Source organism: Gopherus evgoodei, chromosome 1, assembly GCF_007399415.2.
Source record: "Gopherus evgoodei ecotype Sinaloan lineage chromosome 1, rGopEvg1_v1.p, whole genome shotgun sequence".
NCBI lineage: Eukaryota > Metazoa > Chordata > Testudines > Testudinidae > Gopherus > Gopherus evgoodei.
The window spans coordinates 201,247,644-201,261,073 of record NC_044322.1 but is presented as its reverse complement, the minus strand read 5'-3'; the positions used below and the strand labels follow the sequence as shown (position 1 = coordinate 201,261,073).

The 13,430-nt window shown below is 39.8% G+C and overlaps 1 protein-coding gene across 5 annotated transcripts in view; it reads left to right on the top strand.

The window, feature by feature from the left end:
* Positions 1-10,662, top strand: part of NFKBIZ (NFKB inhibitor zeta) — a 28,573-nt gene extending 17,911 nt beyond the window's left edge. For all 5 annotated transcript variants that reach the window (XM_030582390.1, XM_030582381.1, XM_030582361.1 and 2 more), the window contains exons 2-12: positions 1,986-2,125; positions 3,194-3,230; positions 3,353-3,456; positions 3,572-4,326; positions 4,733-4,838; positions 5,150-5,296; positions 6,067-6,130; positions 6,774-6,943; positions 7,674-7,784; positions 7,909-8,076; positions 9,153-10,662. In XM_030582390.1, coding sequence (XP_030438250.1) covers positions 1,997-2,125; positions 3,194-3,230; positions 3,353-3,456; positions 3,572-4,326; positions 4,733-4,838; positions 5,150-5,296; positions 6,067-6,130; positions 6,774-6,943; positions 7,674-7,784; positions 7,909-8,076; positions 9,153-9,206 — 1,845 coding nt within the window. In that variant the 5' untranslated portion in view covers positions 1,986-1,996 and the 3' untranslated portion in view covers positions 9,207-10,662. The remainder of the gene's footprint in view (positions 1-1,985; positions 2,126-3,193; positions 3,231-3,352; positions 3,457-3,571; positions 4,327-4,732; positions 4,839-5,149; positions 5,297-6,066; positions 6,131-6,773; positions 6,944-7,673; positions 7,785-7,908; positions 8,077-9,152) is intronic.
* Positions 10,663-13,430: the final 2,768 nt, after the last annotated feature.

Here is a 13,430-nt window from a genome sequence, read left to right as displayed (position 1 = left end):
CTGCACTGGCCACACGGCCGTGCTGATCTTCTGAGGGGAAAAGTGCCGCTTCAGAGTCATCCGTGCAACTACCTCCCAGGCGTCTGCTGCGGCTTATTTCCTCTTCTGGCCAAAGAGGCTCGTGCTCGCTTCAAATCTCCTGTGTTTATACAGCACCTAGATCCCAAAGTTGTAAGAAGTTGCGATGAGTAGAAGATCACGTGTAAATAGTCGCAAACTTGGCCGTGTGCTGTTGTTGCCTTTTTTTTTTTTTTTTGCTGCCCCTTAATAATTTTTAAATTTTATATTGAAGTGAGGAAGGGGGAGGGGTGGGCACAACCGGTGTGTAAAGCAAGTTGGTTACAAGGGATACTTTGAAAACGAATGGCTGCGAAGTCATAACTGTTCGAGGCTTGAAAATAGGCTAGGAAGAAAATGCTTTAGAAAAACTGTCATTTTGAAACCAACCTTCAAATGGGAGAAGAAACTACCAGTATGTTTTGCATTAGATGATTCATCCTCTAGTCTAGTGCATCTTTTATAGGACAAAATCCTGTGAGCTCAGCAGAGCACCCTCAACAGCCTTTGCTCAGTAGGTGGGGAGGGCACTTGGCACTTCATAGTAGGTGCTCAGCACCTTGGAGGATGAGGCCCATAGGGCCAGACCCTTAATACCCTTTACTCATGGTAAGTAGCACCATACTCCACAAGTAATCTCATTGATTTAAGTGGAATTCTGCATGTGGAGTAAGGGTATCAAAAGCTAGCTTGTGTGCGTGTTGCTGTATGTTGTGGGATGTCAGTACAATTTGGAAGCCGTCTTTTTTTCTACAGCGGTTTGTTTAAAAAAAGTCATTGAAAATGTTTGCTCCTCCATTTTAATGTAGCTCTCTATAACTATTTGATATATTTGCATTATGTCCTTCCTCCCCAAATAATCTTAACCCTCCCCCCATTTGATTTGGATCTGGTTGGATTTATCTTTCATAAGACTTTTGTTTGTGCTTATATGGTTAATGTTTTCAGCAATCTTAATAATCTTGTTTATACTGTCTTTTTAAAAACAAAACATCATCTTTCTGGGTAGGAATGACCTGTCAGCCTCTTTTTCCACTTCATGCCTTCACTCAAAGGCCCTGCTTCTAGCTAAGGAAAGCTGGGGCTCTTGGACTGTTTGCTGGGATGAAGGTCTTTGAAGACCATAGAGAGACTCCTACTTGACATCAGTGGTCTTTATTTCCTCTTTCCCAGACAGAAATCCCAGCACCTGCTGGCCAGGGAAATTTGGAACCTGAACTCTAATTTCCAGTTAAGACTTCAGTATAGGGATTTTTTCTATGCTAGACTGTGTACTTTCCTTGTCAGGTCACATAACTTCCTTTTGCAAGTTGAATGCCTTAGGTCATCATTTCCTGTCTTCCACTTCTGTTTTTGTAGCTTCAAAACTGATTTAATTTTAAAGAGGATGTGAGACAGAAGAGGTCAGGCCTGGAGTGTCACAGTTGTATTGTACTTCTAACAAAGCAAGTTTTCTTTCTTAAAGCTGCACTTTCAGTCACTATGGAGATAACAAACACAAGTAATTCTGAAAATTATTATACAAACCCTTGTAGCATTTTGACATCTTTTTTTATATGTAATAGATTGTGGCAGGGGACAGTTTCTTTTTGTTTTGTTTTTGTTCCTGTGTTTGTACAGTGCCTATGAGTGAGGTCCTGCTCTGTGACTGGTGCTTCTAGCCACTATTATGCTGATGTGTTATGTTTTTTCCAGCTTGTTAACCAATAAGAGTTGGGGGTTTGGAAGACTCCAGAAGAATAAAATTCATACAGCTTATATTCTTCTGAAACGCTGGCTGGCAGTGTTCTGTGCAATATATTTTTATGTCAAAGGACTGTCTGCATTTTCAGTTGAAAGCAGAGTTTGAAGTTGTTTCTTGATGTGCCTCCTTGGATCAGGATTGTGCTGATGCATTAATTTTGGTTTTTGTTTTGTTTTTTCAACAGCTGAACACCAAATGGGGGGAGGAAAGCAGCACAGAGGACCTTTCCAAGGGGTTCGTGTGAAAAATTCAGTGAAGGAGCTCCTATTGCACATTAGAAGCAACAAAAAGATGTCCTCAGGCCATGTTGCTGATGAATTCAAGGTAATTCAGTATTTTTGATAGTATGGGTCAAATTCAGCTCTGGCGAAATGAGTTCAGCTCTGAATGAAGAGATGCACCACCTGATAACACTGAAACCAAACTTGGTTCCTTACTGATGTCCATATGAGCAGAGGTATTTTTCTCTCCCAAAATAGGAAGAGGAAAGAAGTTGTGGTTGGGAGGTAACTTGGAAGAAGCCAGCAGGCAGTTTCACTGTGCTTGCTAAAAGAAACACATTTTGAAAGTTTTTTTTCTTACTAAACATTATTTTCCAAATGAAGCGCACATAAACACACACTTACATTTGAAACTATGAAAACTCACTATGCAGTCTGATAGAATTCTGGAAAGGGTTGAGGGGTGCGGCATTCTGAGAAGGGAACTATTTAATTGCTCCTCAGAGCTGATGGCCTGCTCAGTGCTGTACAGGACTCAAGAGTGAAGGTGGGTGGGTGGTGTGTTCTCTGAGGAGCCTGCAATCCAATAGACAGAAACAGGAAATGAGATGTGTTGGGAACCCCAGAGCGAGGAATATCTTAGAAGGGTGTCTTGATCTTGTTTTTTTTTTTTTCTCGTGGACAACCCATAAGGGTCTTGAGGAGGATTCTCTTATGTAAAACCCCTATAGAAGTTAATAGGGATGACGCTGATGGGTTTCCATGGAATTTTCTCTGATTCTATGGAATTTATTAGAATGTATAGGTGTGGGTTTTTTTTTTTTTTCTTTTTTTTTTTTTTTTTTTTTTTTTTGAACCACTGTATCAAATTCTATAGCCTGGATATAATTCTGGTACATTCTATAAGATGGCTCGAAAAGCCTTATAATTTTCTCTAAAATTCTGTAGAACTCTTTTGTAAGAGTGGGCTTAAAAATAAAGGATTTTTTTCTTCATCCAGTCTGATGGAGATTAAAAAATGAAAATATGGTCAGGCCATCACCTGTTAGGGCTGCTTTAAGGGACAGGGGGATAGTTAGTGTTTGCATTTTTATTTTATTTTATTATTTAAAGAGCTCCTTTTAAATTAGTTTTGGCTTTTTAAAAAATAATGTACTTATTTTCTACATAGGCACAAGCAGGATTGATGAACTACGAACAGTTTACAGGTACAAGTGTTCTTACTTTTGTATGCCTCTGTGCAATATCTGTGTAAATATTTTAGAATATTTGCAAAGTAGATTTCAAGAGTAACCTAAAAACTGATCATAAATGCATTTTCTTTGAACAGAATTGAAGAACATACTCTCTCACAGTGGTAAAAGAAAGGCTCATGAGTCTCTCTGTGATGGACCCAGTTACAAAAGACCAGCTACTTTCCATTCTCACCTCTTGGTAAATATTTATATAATATTTAACATTAAATTATTTTTCTACTTGGTTTGTGTAATAGGAAATGGTCAGCCAAATAAATTTTTACTTTTTTTTTTTTTTGTTAATTTTTCTCCAGACACCACCACAAACACCAACCTCTATGGATAACATGGAAGAAGCCCATAAAAATGAACCAAAACATAATTGTTCTGACATGCTTCAGAACATTATAAATATTAAGAATGAGTCAAATCCTGTTTCTTTGAACACAGTGCAGGTCAGCTGGCTGCACAGCATATCTAACCATAACTCACCAGGGGAACGATATCAGGATATCCAAGGGGCACAGGCTTTCTCCCCGTCTGAGAAGTACCAAGCCTTCCAAGCCAACAGTCCCCAACAAATGCTGGATCCACCCCAGAATTACCAGTTTTCTTCCTCACAGACCCAGGATTTGCCACAGAAATATACTCAAGATTCATTACTGGAATACAGGCCATTTTCTGGCAATGACCAGTCCCCTGCGTACCAACAGAATGTCTTTGAAAGCCACGAACTGCCGTATTGCCCAGGCCAAAGTTTCGCATCTCTCTTGAATGAATCTGAACACTCAGAGAATATACTCCAGCCTCTAGCCACTGCCCATCAGCAATCTGATGTCAATGCCCCCGCTCAGAATTTTGGCCTAGTGCAAAATAACAACTGCAGTACACTCGATGGACATAATTCATCTCTGGCTGCTCTGAATGCCTCTCTACAACACCAAGGTATTGTCAGAAACACGACACAGCTGGGCAAGTCATTCTTTCAGTGGCAAGTGGAACAGGAAGAGAACAAACTGGCCAACATCTCTCAAGAGCAGATCCTTGCAAAAGACTCAGATGGGGACACGTGAGTATTGTTTATTTGACCACTGCTAAATTAGAAGTGTGTGGATTGTTTATGCTTGATTCTGTGGATTGTTGGGTTGGAATGGGATTCCTTTCACGTATTAGCAGTGGGTGCATGTTGAGAATGTGTGATAGCTTCTCCTATCAAATAAAGGTGGTACAGTAATATTGCCGGTACCCAGTATCTCATATGACTTCACTGTTGTAGAATCTGATGTAGATCAGTGCTTAGGTGAATTAAAACGAAAGCACAAATTGCATGCCATCATTGAATGTGGAATGCTTGTAGCATGTATATCCTGCACTTGTATTTCTCTAATGGTACGTCCCCTATTTGCACAGTTAAATTGTAACTCTCTCTCTCTCTCTCTCTCGCTCTCTCTCTGTATTTGTGCCCCTCCCTGCAGGTTCCTTCACATTGCTGTTGCCCAGGGCCGACGGGCTCTGTCTTATGTTCTTGCTAGAAAGATGGCTGCTCTGCACATGTTGGATATTAAAGAACACAATGGCCAGGTGAGGTTCTCTATGTCCCAGCCTCTTGTATGTGCTTCCAAATGCTTTACATTTCCAAACTCTAAGCCAAGTGTGGTGGAATGCCTGTTAATATTAAACCTAAGGTTGAGCCTGCATGCCACCTTGGGCTGTCACCAGTTCAGTGGATTCCCCAGAATCAGTAAGATTATGTTCTTGGAGTTTTGTCCAAGCTTCCCAGCGTCCATAGGCATTGTTTTATTAATAGTTTTGTAGTGGGGATATATTTAATCCCCATTTCCTGGTAGATAACAGCTGACTAATATGTTAACTTTGTTTCTCAATATTTGCAGAGTGCCTTTCAGGTGGCTGTGGCTGCCAATCAGCATCTTATCGTCCAGGACCTCGTTAGCCTGGGGGCCCAAGTGAACACCACAGACTGCTGGGGTAGAACGCCATTGCATGTTTGTGCTGAGAAGGGGCATTCTCAAGTCCTTCAGGTAAGAGTCAGGCTGTAAATCTTTTCCCTTTGCCTTCCTCCCTATCCCTAATGGCTTTATATTCTTGTATGACCCTTCCCAGAAGATTCTGAAAACAGTCCTCTGCATTGCCAAGTATTATCAACAAGCCTTTTATAAATATATCCCTTACACTAATAGCCTAAAACCTGCAAAGAATCCTGTGACACCTTATAGACTAACAGACATTTTGGAGCATGAGCTTTCGTGGGTGAAAACCCACTTCGTCAGATGCATGTAGTGGAAATTTCCAGGGTGTGTGTGTGTGTGTGTGTGTATAAGGTTAGTTCAATCAGGGAGGATGAGGCCCTCTTCTAGCAGTTGAGGTGTGAAAACCAAGAGAGGAGAAACTGGTTCTGTAGTTGGCAAGCCATTCACAGTCTTTGTTTAATCCTGAGCTGATGGTGTCAAATTTGCAGGTGAACTGAAGCTCAGCAGTTTCTTTTTGAAGTCTGGTCCTGAAGTTTTTTTTGCTGCAGGATGGCCACCTTTAGATCTGTTATAGTGTGGCCAGGGAGGTTGAAACCTGCAGCTTCCTCTAAGATGATCTACAGTGTATTAGGCCATGACTGTAGAATCATGTAGCACCTTTTTATTTTATTTTTTAAAAAAGAAGAGTATTGTCCTTTTAATATTATGATTGTTTCCCTTTTTTATTCCCAACACACTATTGTAGCAAGGTGTCAAAATGCTTTAATTACCGGTATATCTTTTGGATTGAACTAATGAGTACTTCATCCCCACTTTTGCAGGCAATCCAGAAGGGAGCCATTGGAAGTAGTCAGTATGTGGCCCTTGAGGCAACAAACTATGATGGTGAGCAGCTGTGTGTGTGTGTGTGGTTTTGTTTTGTTTTTAATTCAGAGTTGCTGGTTATTGTGTTTTTATAGCCACTGACACACATGCTACACTGGGCAAAAAGCAATACAGCTGGGGTGTCAAATGTTTCTTTCCCACCTGAAGATAATTGTGATTGGCACATCAGCTAGGATTTCCTAAGCAAGTAGAAACTGTTAGTTTCTATGAAGAGCTTAATTTCTTGGATTTTGCACGACTTCTACATTAACTCTGGTGGATAAATGTTTAAAACATACATCTATCAAGTTCTAATCTAATACCAATCTAATAACTGGTGTGGCTGAGTATCGAGGGAAGAATAAGGAATACAGAGCAAACCATCAATTCAGGTGAAAGCTCTTTAAATTGAAACTTGCTCTGTGAACAGTTTTTAGTCTAAAGTACATGTTATAATGCAGTCTTCTGAAAATCAGTTCTTCCATTAGACACCTGCTGTGAGAACTGGTTACTGTTTAACCCCTGACATCACAAACACAGAGCAGCGCAAGGACATCTGGTGTTAGTCAGAAAAGTGGAACCATGGAAGGGAGCCCCTTTTGAAACAAGCCGCCTGTCCATTGGTTCTTTACTGTTTGCTCATTGAATTTTTTTTAATTTTAAGGGTTCACAGCTTTGCACTGTGCCGTGCTGGCCCATAACGCTGTGGTGCACGAACTCCGGAACAGTCAGCCGCCGCACTCTCCTGAAGTCCAGGAGCTTCTGTTGAAAAACAAGAGCCTGGTGGACACCATCAAAGCTCTGATCCAAATGGGAGCCTCTGTCGAAGCAAAAGTAAGAGCAATAATTCCTTAACTGGGGACTGACTGGTCTCAAAAGACTTCTCCAAGTGAAAAGAATCACTTACTACAAATGAAGCAGATTTAAAAAAAAAAAAGCATCAAAGCACAGTAGGATCTAATTTATGTGATTGGAATAGGAACATTACATTTATTCAGGCCAGACAGTGCAAACAATAGATATTAGGAGAGGGGAATGACCGCTTAATTTTTAGATGAACTAATTTTTGCAGTGTTGGTAATTCTGCCTTATGTAAAGGGAAAGTCACTGGAAGCAGTCTGATATATCCATAATAATTAGGTGCTAGTTTTGCACCGTTCTTGACATTTGAATTTGAGTTAAATGCTGATCTTGTATCCAGTTCAAGTGTGTAGTGTGCCAAATTTTCACCAGCTGACAAACTGGCCCATCTCCCTTGCCTTCAGTAGAACTGTGCCAGTGTTAACACCAGCTGAGGGTCTGGCCCATTGTGTGTTAAATCCAGAATACTTACTTTTAAGAAGAATTAACTCTGCTTTAATTTGGATTAATTTTAAGTGTGTTCATGGAATTACAATACCAGTGGGGTGGGAAAGGCAGGTATTTTTTTTTCCCCATGAAAATGTTTATTTCCCTTTTTGTCTTGAATGTCCATATATGTTTGTGTTCTCACAGTGGAACCACCAAATGTCCAGCATGTAATACTGAAAGTGTTTTGTTTTTTTTTTCTTTCCATTTTGGATAGGATGGTAAAAGTGGTCGCTCGGCTCTGCATTTGGCAGCAGAAGAAGCCAATCTGGAGCTTATTCGTTTCTTTTTGGATCTACCTAACTGCCTCTCTTTCGTTAACGCAAAGGTATGGTATCTTTCTTGAATTCAGCAGTGGAGTAGAATGTTGTTGTATGGTAATGGCATTGTGTGTGCACTGTGGTTCATAAACCTTCCTATCCTTAATAGTGTTACTCTCTCGTGTTCACTAGGCTTACAATGGCAACACAGCACTCCATGTGGCTGCCAGCCTACAGTATCGGTTGACTCAGTTGGATGCAGTTCGTCTGCTGATGCGAAAGGGAGCTGATCCAAGTGCTAGAAACTTGGAGAATGAGCAACCAGTTCACCTGGTTCCTGATGGCCCTGTAGGAGAACAGGTAAAAAAAACCCTTCAAATTCTTTCAGTCCTTTTCTGGGAATTGCTGACAACTGATACAAATCAGTGATGGTTTTTGAAGCCCTCCCTCTAGAAGTCCTCTATGAGAGACCTAGCTATCAACACATTTCTGAGTTCTCATTTCAGATGAGACCCTCCCTGTTCTCTTTCCTAAGAGAGCAGAATAGTGTGACCATTCTGCATAGGACAATTGAGTATTCCAATAGCCCTTTCCCCTCATTGCAATGCTCTTGTAATTGCGACATGCTAAATGTAAAGCTTGAAGCAATTAAAAGTTAAGTTGCTCGGGGAGTCACAAGGCTAGTAGCGTAGATAGTGATTGGCTGATCTTAGTTTCAGGAATGGTGGTTGGCTCTTCAGAAACGTGAATTGAATTTTTTTTTGAGTCTAGCAGTTCAGTTTGCTTATCTCTGAATCACATAGCAGATTTGCTATACCCAATTTGTACAACTCTAGACTCTTCAATACAGTGGGACAGTGGTTTCTGTCGGACCAGGATTTGGCCCAGTCCGATTATCCTGAGCATTCCCTTACATAATTAAATAGTAATCTTTAAACAAGATATTAAAAATACCGTTTCCTTTAAAATCTAAATTTTTAGGATCAGGATCATGTGTAGTTTTAACATGTCAGATGCACAGAATTCTAGAAGGTACTTGTAGCGTTAATAGCTTTTTATTGTAGAACCAATATTTAGCTTTTTTTTTCTCCCCAGTGTCATAACTTCATAGCACATAAGGCCCAATCTTGTGAATACTGACTAGTTCTTGACTTATTTGTACTGTGGTGGCACCTAGAAGCCCCAGCGAGGACTAGGAACCCACTGTGCTAGATGCTCATAACAAATAAAAACTTGTTGTTCTCTAAGCAAGTAAGTAATTCTGACCTCATTTACAGTGGCATAAATCATTTAACTTTAGGGCAAATCACTGAAATGAATGGGCTCAGACTCTAAGCTATTAGCAGGAAAGAGATACAGGTTTGGGTTTTAGATATTTAGAATGATTGAGTATGGTAAGGTGCATATTAATCTTTGTGTCTCTCTCTTTTCTTCAGATACGACGTATCCTGAAGGGGAAGGCGGTTCAGCAAAGAGCTTCACCATATTAAACTCCTTGTGTCTTGGAGTTCAGTACACTCACTGTCAGTTAGGCAGTCCTAATGTATCTGTAAATAGACCATTTGCCCTGTGGAGGCAAATGTGAGTTGTTTCTATGAAACAAAAGTATTTAGTTCACTATCATATAGTGGGTTATGTTAACAATTCAAATTCCTCTGAACAGATGGGAATGTTCCATACTCAGGTGTCTGAATACCTGGATTTAATAGCTGTGGCAAGCTGACTTATTTAAACAGTTTAACTAGTTTTGAGGCAAGGACTATTGTATTGAAGGTTTTTTTGTATTTAGATAGGTATGAGATAAATGGCAACAATGTTCAGTTCTTTTTTAATCACACAATCTTAACTTATGGAGAAAAACTAATATTAATTTTAGAGGCCAACAGAATATTTATATTTCTCAGTGTCTTATGCTGTACTGTATATAAATCAGTAGCATTATCCTGCTATTCCGTAGTTCTTTGTAATTTGCTTGAAATGAACTAAAGAGACAAGCGTTTCAAATGTAGAACTTTGTATTGTGTTTTGCACATTGAATTCTAATATTATGCTTGTACAGATAGATGAATTTCATTATGTATGATTGTGGGGGAAAAGAGTATAGTGAAGATGAAGTGTCATGGACACTTGTATACATCAGTCAAAGTTATTAACAGGAAATGAAGTGCCATAACTAAATGAGTATAAGCTTGATCCTACTCCCAATGAAATCTGTGGGGACAGTATCAGCCCCTTTTTGCATGCATCAGCACAGGACTTTTTCATCTTAACAGTGGATTATGAGGGAGAAATATCCCTATCTATACAGTGTGTATATTTTCCTCAACATGCTTTAATGAATATGGGGCCCTGATTCAGTCAAGTACTTAAGCACATATTGCTTTACTCCCTCCCTAGTCAGTGAAATACTTAAATATCAGCTTAAACCCCTCCTTGGTTTCAATTTTAAATACTTTTGCTATGTATTTACCTCTAAAGGAGAATACTTTCAACAGTTAAGTCCTATGTTTGTCCTTTATAAGCATAGTGGATAGCTAAGTTATATTTGAAGCTAACATTGTTTAGTTTTTTAAGAATAATTCTATTATTGCAAAACGTTTACTAATGATGCTGTATAGACATGCTCTGTTGGAAAGAATTTCATGTTTCCAAAGTGATCCAGTGTGTACAATAATCCAGTTTGTTCTTACTCTCTTTGCTGTAACTGTTCTTGCATCACATATGATTCTCTTCCATAGCCATGTAACTAACTTGGGATAATCTGATCACATTGTTTGACAAAGTATGTCTTGTAGACAAGTTAATTGGAGAAATCTGGTATCCTCAAAGGTAGCTGTGATGCATATCCACTGAATTCTCATGTACAGTTTCAAATAAATCTGTTAATCCAAAAATGTTGGGTTGTGGTGTATTTATAACAAATAAATAACTTTTGTTTTGATGAAATATTTTGACTTTTCTTAGTACACTCTATTGTTACTACTGGGATCTGATCTGGGAGGGCTACCCATTAACAGGTTGTTTGAACACAGTACTGCAGTCGTTACATGAACAATCGTACCTCACATGCAAAGAGCCCTCTCTTCTACATTTGTACTCAGGAAGTTGGCTAAAGTGCCAAAGCTTCACTATCTCCTTCCTTGGACCTTTCTTCCTGATACTCCATTCTTTCTTCCCTATGGTTTGTGTAGTCCATTTGGTTCAACAGTTTGATTTGGTTCCACTGGCATCGGTTGTGCCATGCATAATGAGAAGTTATAGCAGATTTGTCCAAATTCTGTCAGGGTGCTGTTTGGGGCAAATACTCCCCCAGTACCTTCTTCAGTAACTGGGGCCTCTTAAGGACTACTGCAAGGCAGATGCTTCTCTTGAGCGGGGAGAGGGTGGGAGGAGGCCAAGTATCAACCAGTGGAAAAGAGAATCTCAAATGGTCATGGAGACTTGAAGCAAGGTAGAATTCACAGCTAGTGTAGGTGGACATAACTCAAAGTCCATGAAGTTGCACATGGATAAACTGATGAATTTAGCCTAGAGTCTCCTGGTCACAAGTGTTCATAGGGGAAATGTGTGTCTTGAGAGACTCTGATCTATAGACACACCTGAAGTCAAAAAGTGTGTCCACATCTGCCAGTAGCGTATCTAAGTTTCTCTGCTGATCTCTTGATCTGGGAGAGAAAGATGGTGCTCATTTCTGTGAGGATGCTGCTCATATTTTGTCCCACTCCAGTACCACTTTATTAATTTGTGGTTTAAGACAATGTACTAGAATGCCTTCTCTGGGGTCATTACTAGCTAGCTCACCTAGCAAGTGAGCAAAGTACTTTTTGAGGGTGATAGAATGTAGGTATAGTAAGTGCTTGAGTATAAGGTCAGTATCACAGATGGTCTAGTGGGAGCCTTATTGAGGTTCATAACAATGATACTTGCATTGGAGGGACACTTTTTGGAATTAAGGTTTTGGATAGACAACCCTCGGAGAGAAATTCAGTATTTTGATACAACTTTATTTTGTACCCAGAATTATTTCATTATCTCCAAGGCTAAAGTATACAATTTAACAAAAAAGAATCTAGCCCCAAATAGAATTAACTTATTTTTTCTTACATAAAATTGGAAAGTGATTAGTGTGTCTGATATACTATGGAATAGGCAAAGGTTAGAGGTTATCCTTTTTATTAAAGTAAGAAACTTTAGGAATTGACTTGGATAGCAGGTGGGTAACATTTGCCTGAAACCCTGCACTCCATTAGCAGGTGATTCTGCTGGGAAAGGGTTAAGGTAGGTTTTACTGATTCATTGGTACAGGTGCCTTGTTATCTAACCTGGATGTAATGGAGGTGGGAAAGGGGATCTAGGTTGGGGCTTCAGCAGCATTGAGAAAGGAATGCTAGTAAACTTGAAGAGAAGGATTGAGCTGAATTTTATCCCCAGATTGTTGACTTCTTTGGCTAATAAAGTCAAACCCTGGAAAGGAGTGAGTTTGGACTTGTGGACCATATGGTAAGTACAGGTTGGGAAAGGTGCCTGCTCATAATGTCCTAGAAATATGGCTCTGCTTTGAAGCATTTCCCACATCTGTCATTTATTTTGTGTTTATCAAGAAACCATAGACTGGGTGTATACCCTTTGGGTGGCTGGGTATGGCAGCAGCAATGGCAACTTCAAAATGTGCTACATGGATGTTTTGTTTCTCTAGCAACAGCAGCATGCTTATCTGGTTGCCTCTGTTTATGGGAACAAATACAATCCTGGAGAGGGGGAGAGCAGTACTGAAAATGAGGGGTCAGAACTGAGAGAGCTCCTGAATTTAAATATCTAGCAAATTGCCTTGGCCTGTCAGGTTATTCAAACCATCATCACCTTCTTTAGGAGTTTTACTGGTAGACTTAGTCTGAGGTAATATTAAAACCTTTCCCACTTGGCCAAATTTTGTTGCCTTTATGTACAAACTGTTTCTTATATCCCTAGCTTCCACCTTTATTTTATGATTTGGATAAATATGAAAGAAGAATATATCCTAATGGTTGATTCTCTGCAGAGCATCCTGCTTCTCTTTAGAGAATGTGGCTTGATTGGTATCTGAGCTTAGCTTTGAGTAGGTATGTTTATCCATGAGGCTAGCCATCTGGGATACTTTGGGACTCTTTACTGATCCTGGATTATCAAGAGGTACTGATGGCTAGAAGCAACACTTTTCATCTGCATTTTACCAAGTGGTAATGGTTTGTCAACCTGGGTGGGGAATTCACAAAAACCTAGGTAGCTGTGGTGACCTTCATGTGGTTGGTTCTCTTCAGTGTTTTCTGCTGGTTCAAAACATGACTGCCAAATTATTCAGCAGTGTTAGCTGTAAAAAGAATATTGCTTCTGCTCTCTGCAATGGCTCCCATTTTCCTTCTGGAGACAATTGAAGGTGGTGACTGTAATATATAGTTTAGTTTGGGCCATTGCTACCTTAGAGTGACTTTCCCAAATGACACACATCCCCTGACAGTTATTCAGCTGTGGGCCTTTTTCTAATTAGATTAGCACTCTTGTCCTTGTCTGGTGCCCATTCTCATTAGCAGGCCTTCCTCTCTGGAATTAACTCCTTCCTTTTGGCCTGAAACAGCCATTGTTTGCTGACTGACTCCAAGGCTCATTAACTTAGGCTTTTTTGCTCACAAAGCATGTGATGCATTAAGTTGGTGTTTTGGAGGCATTAATGTCACTTG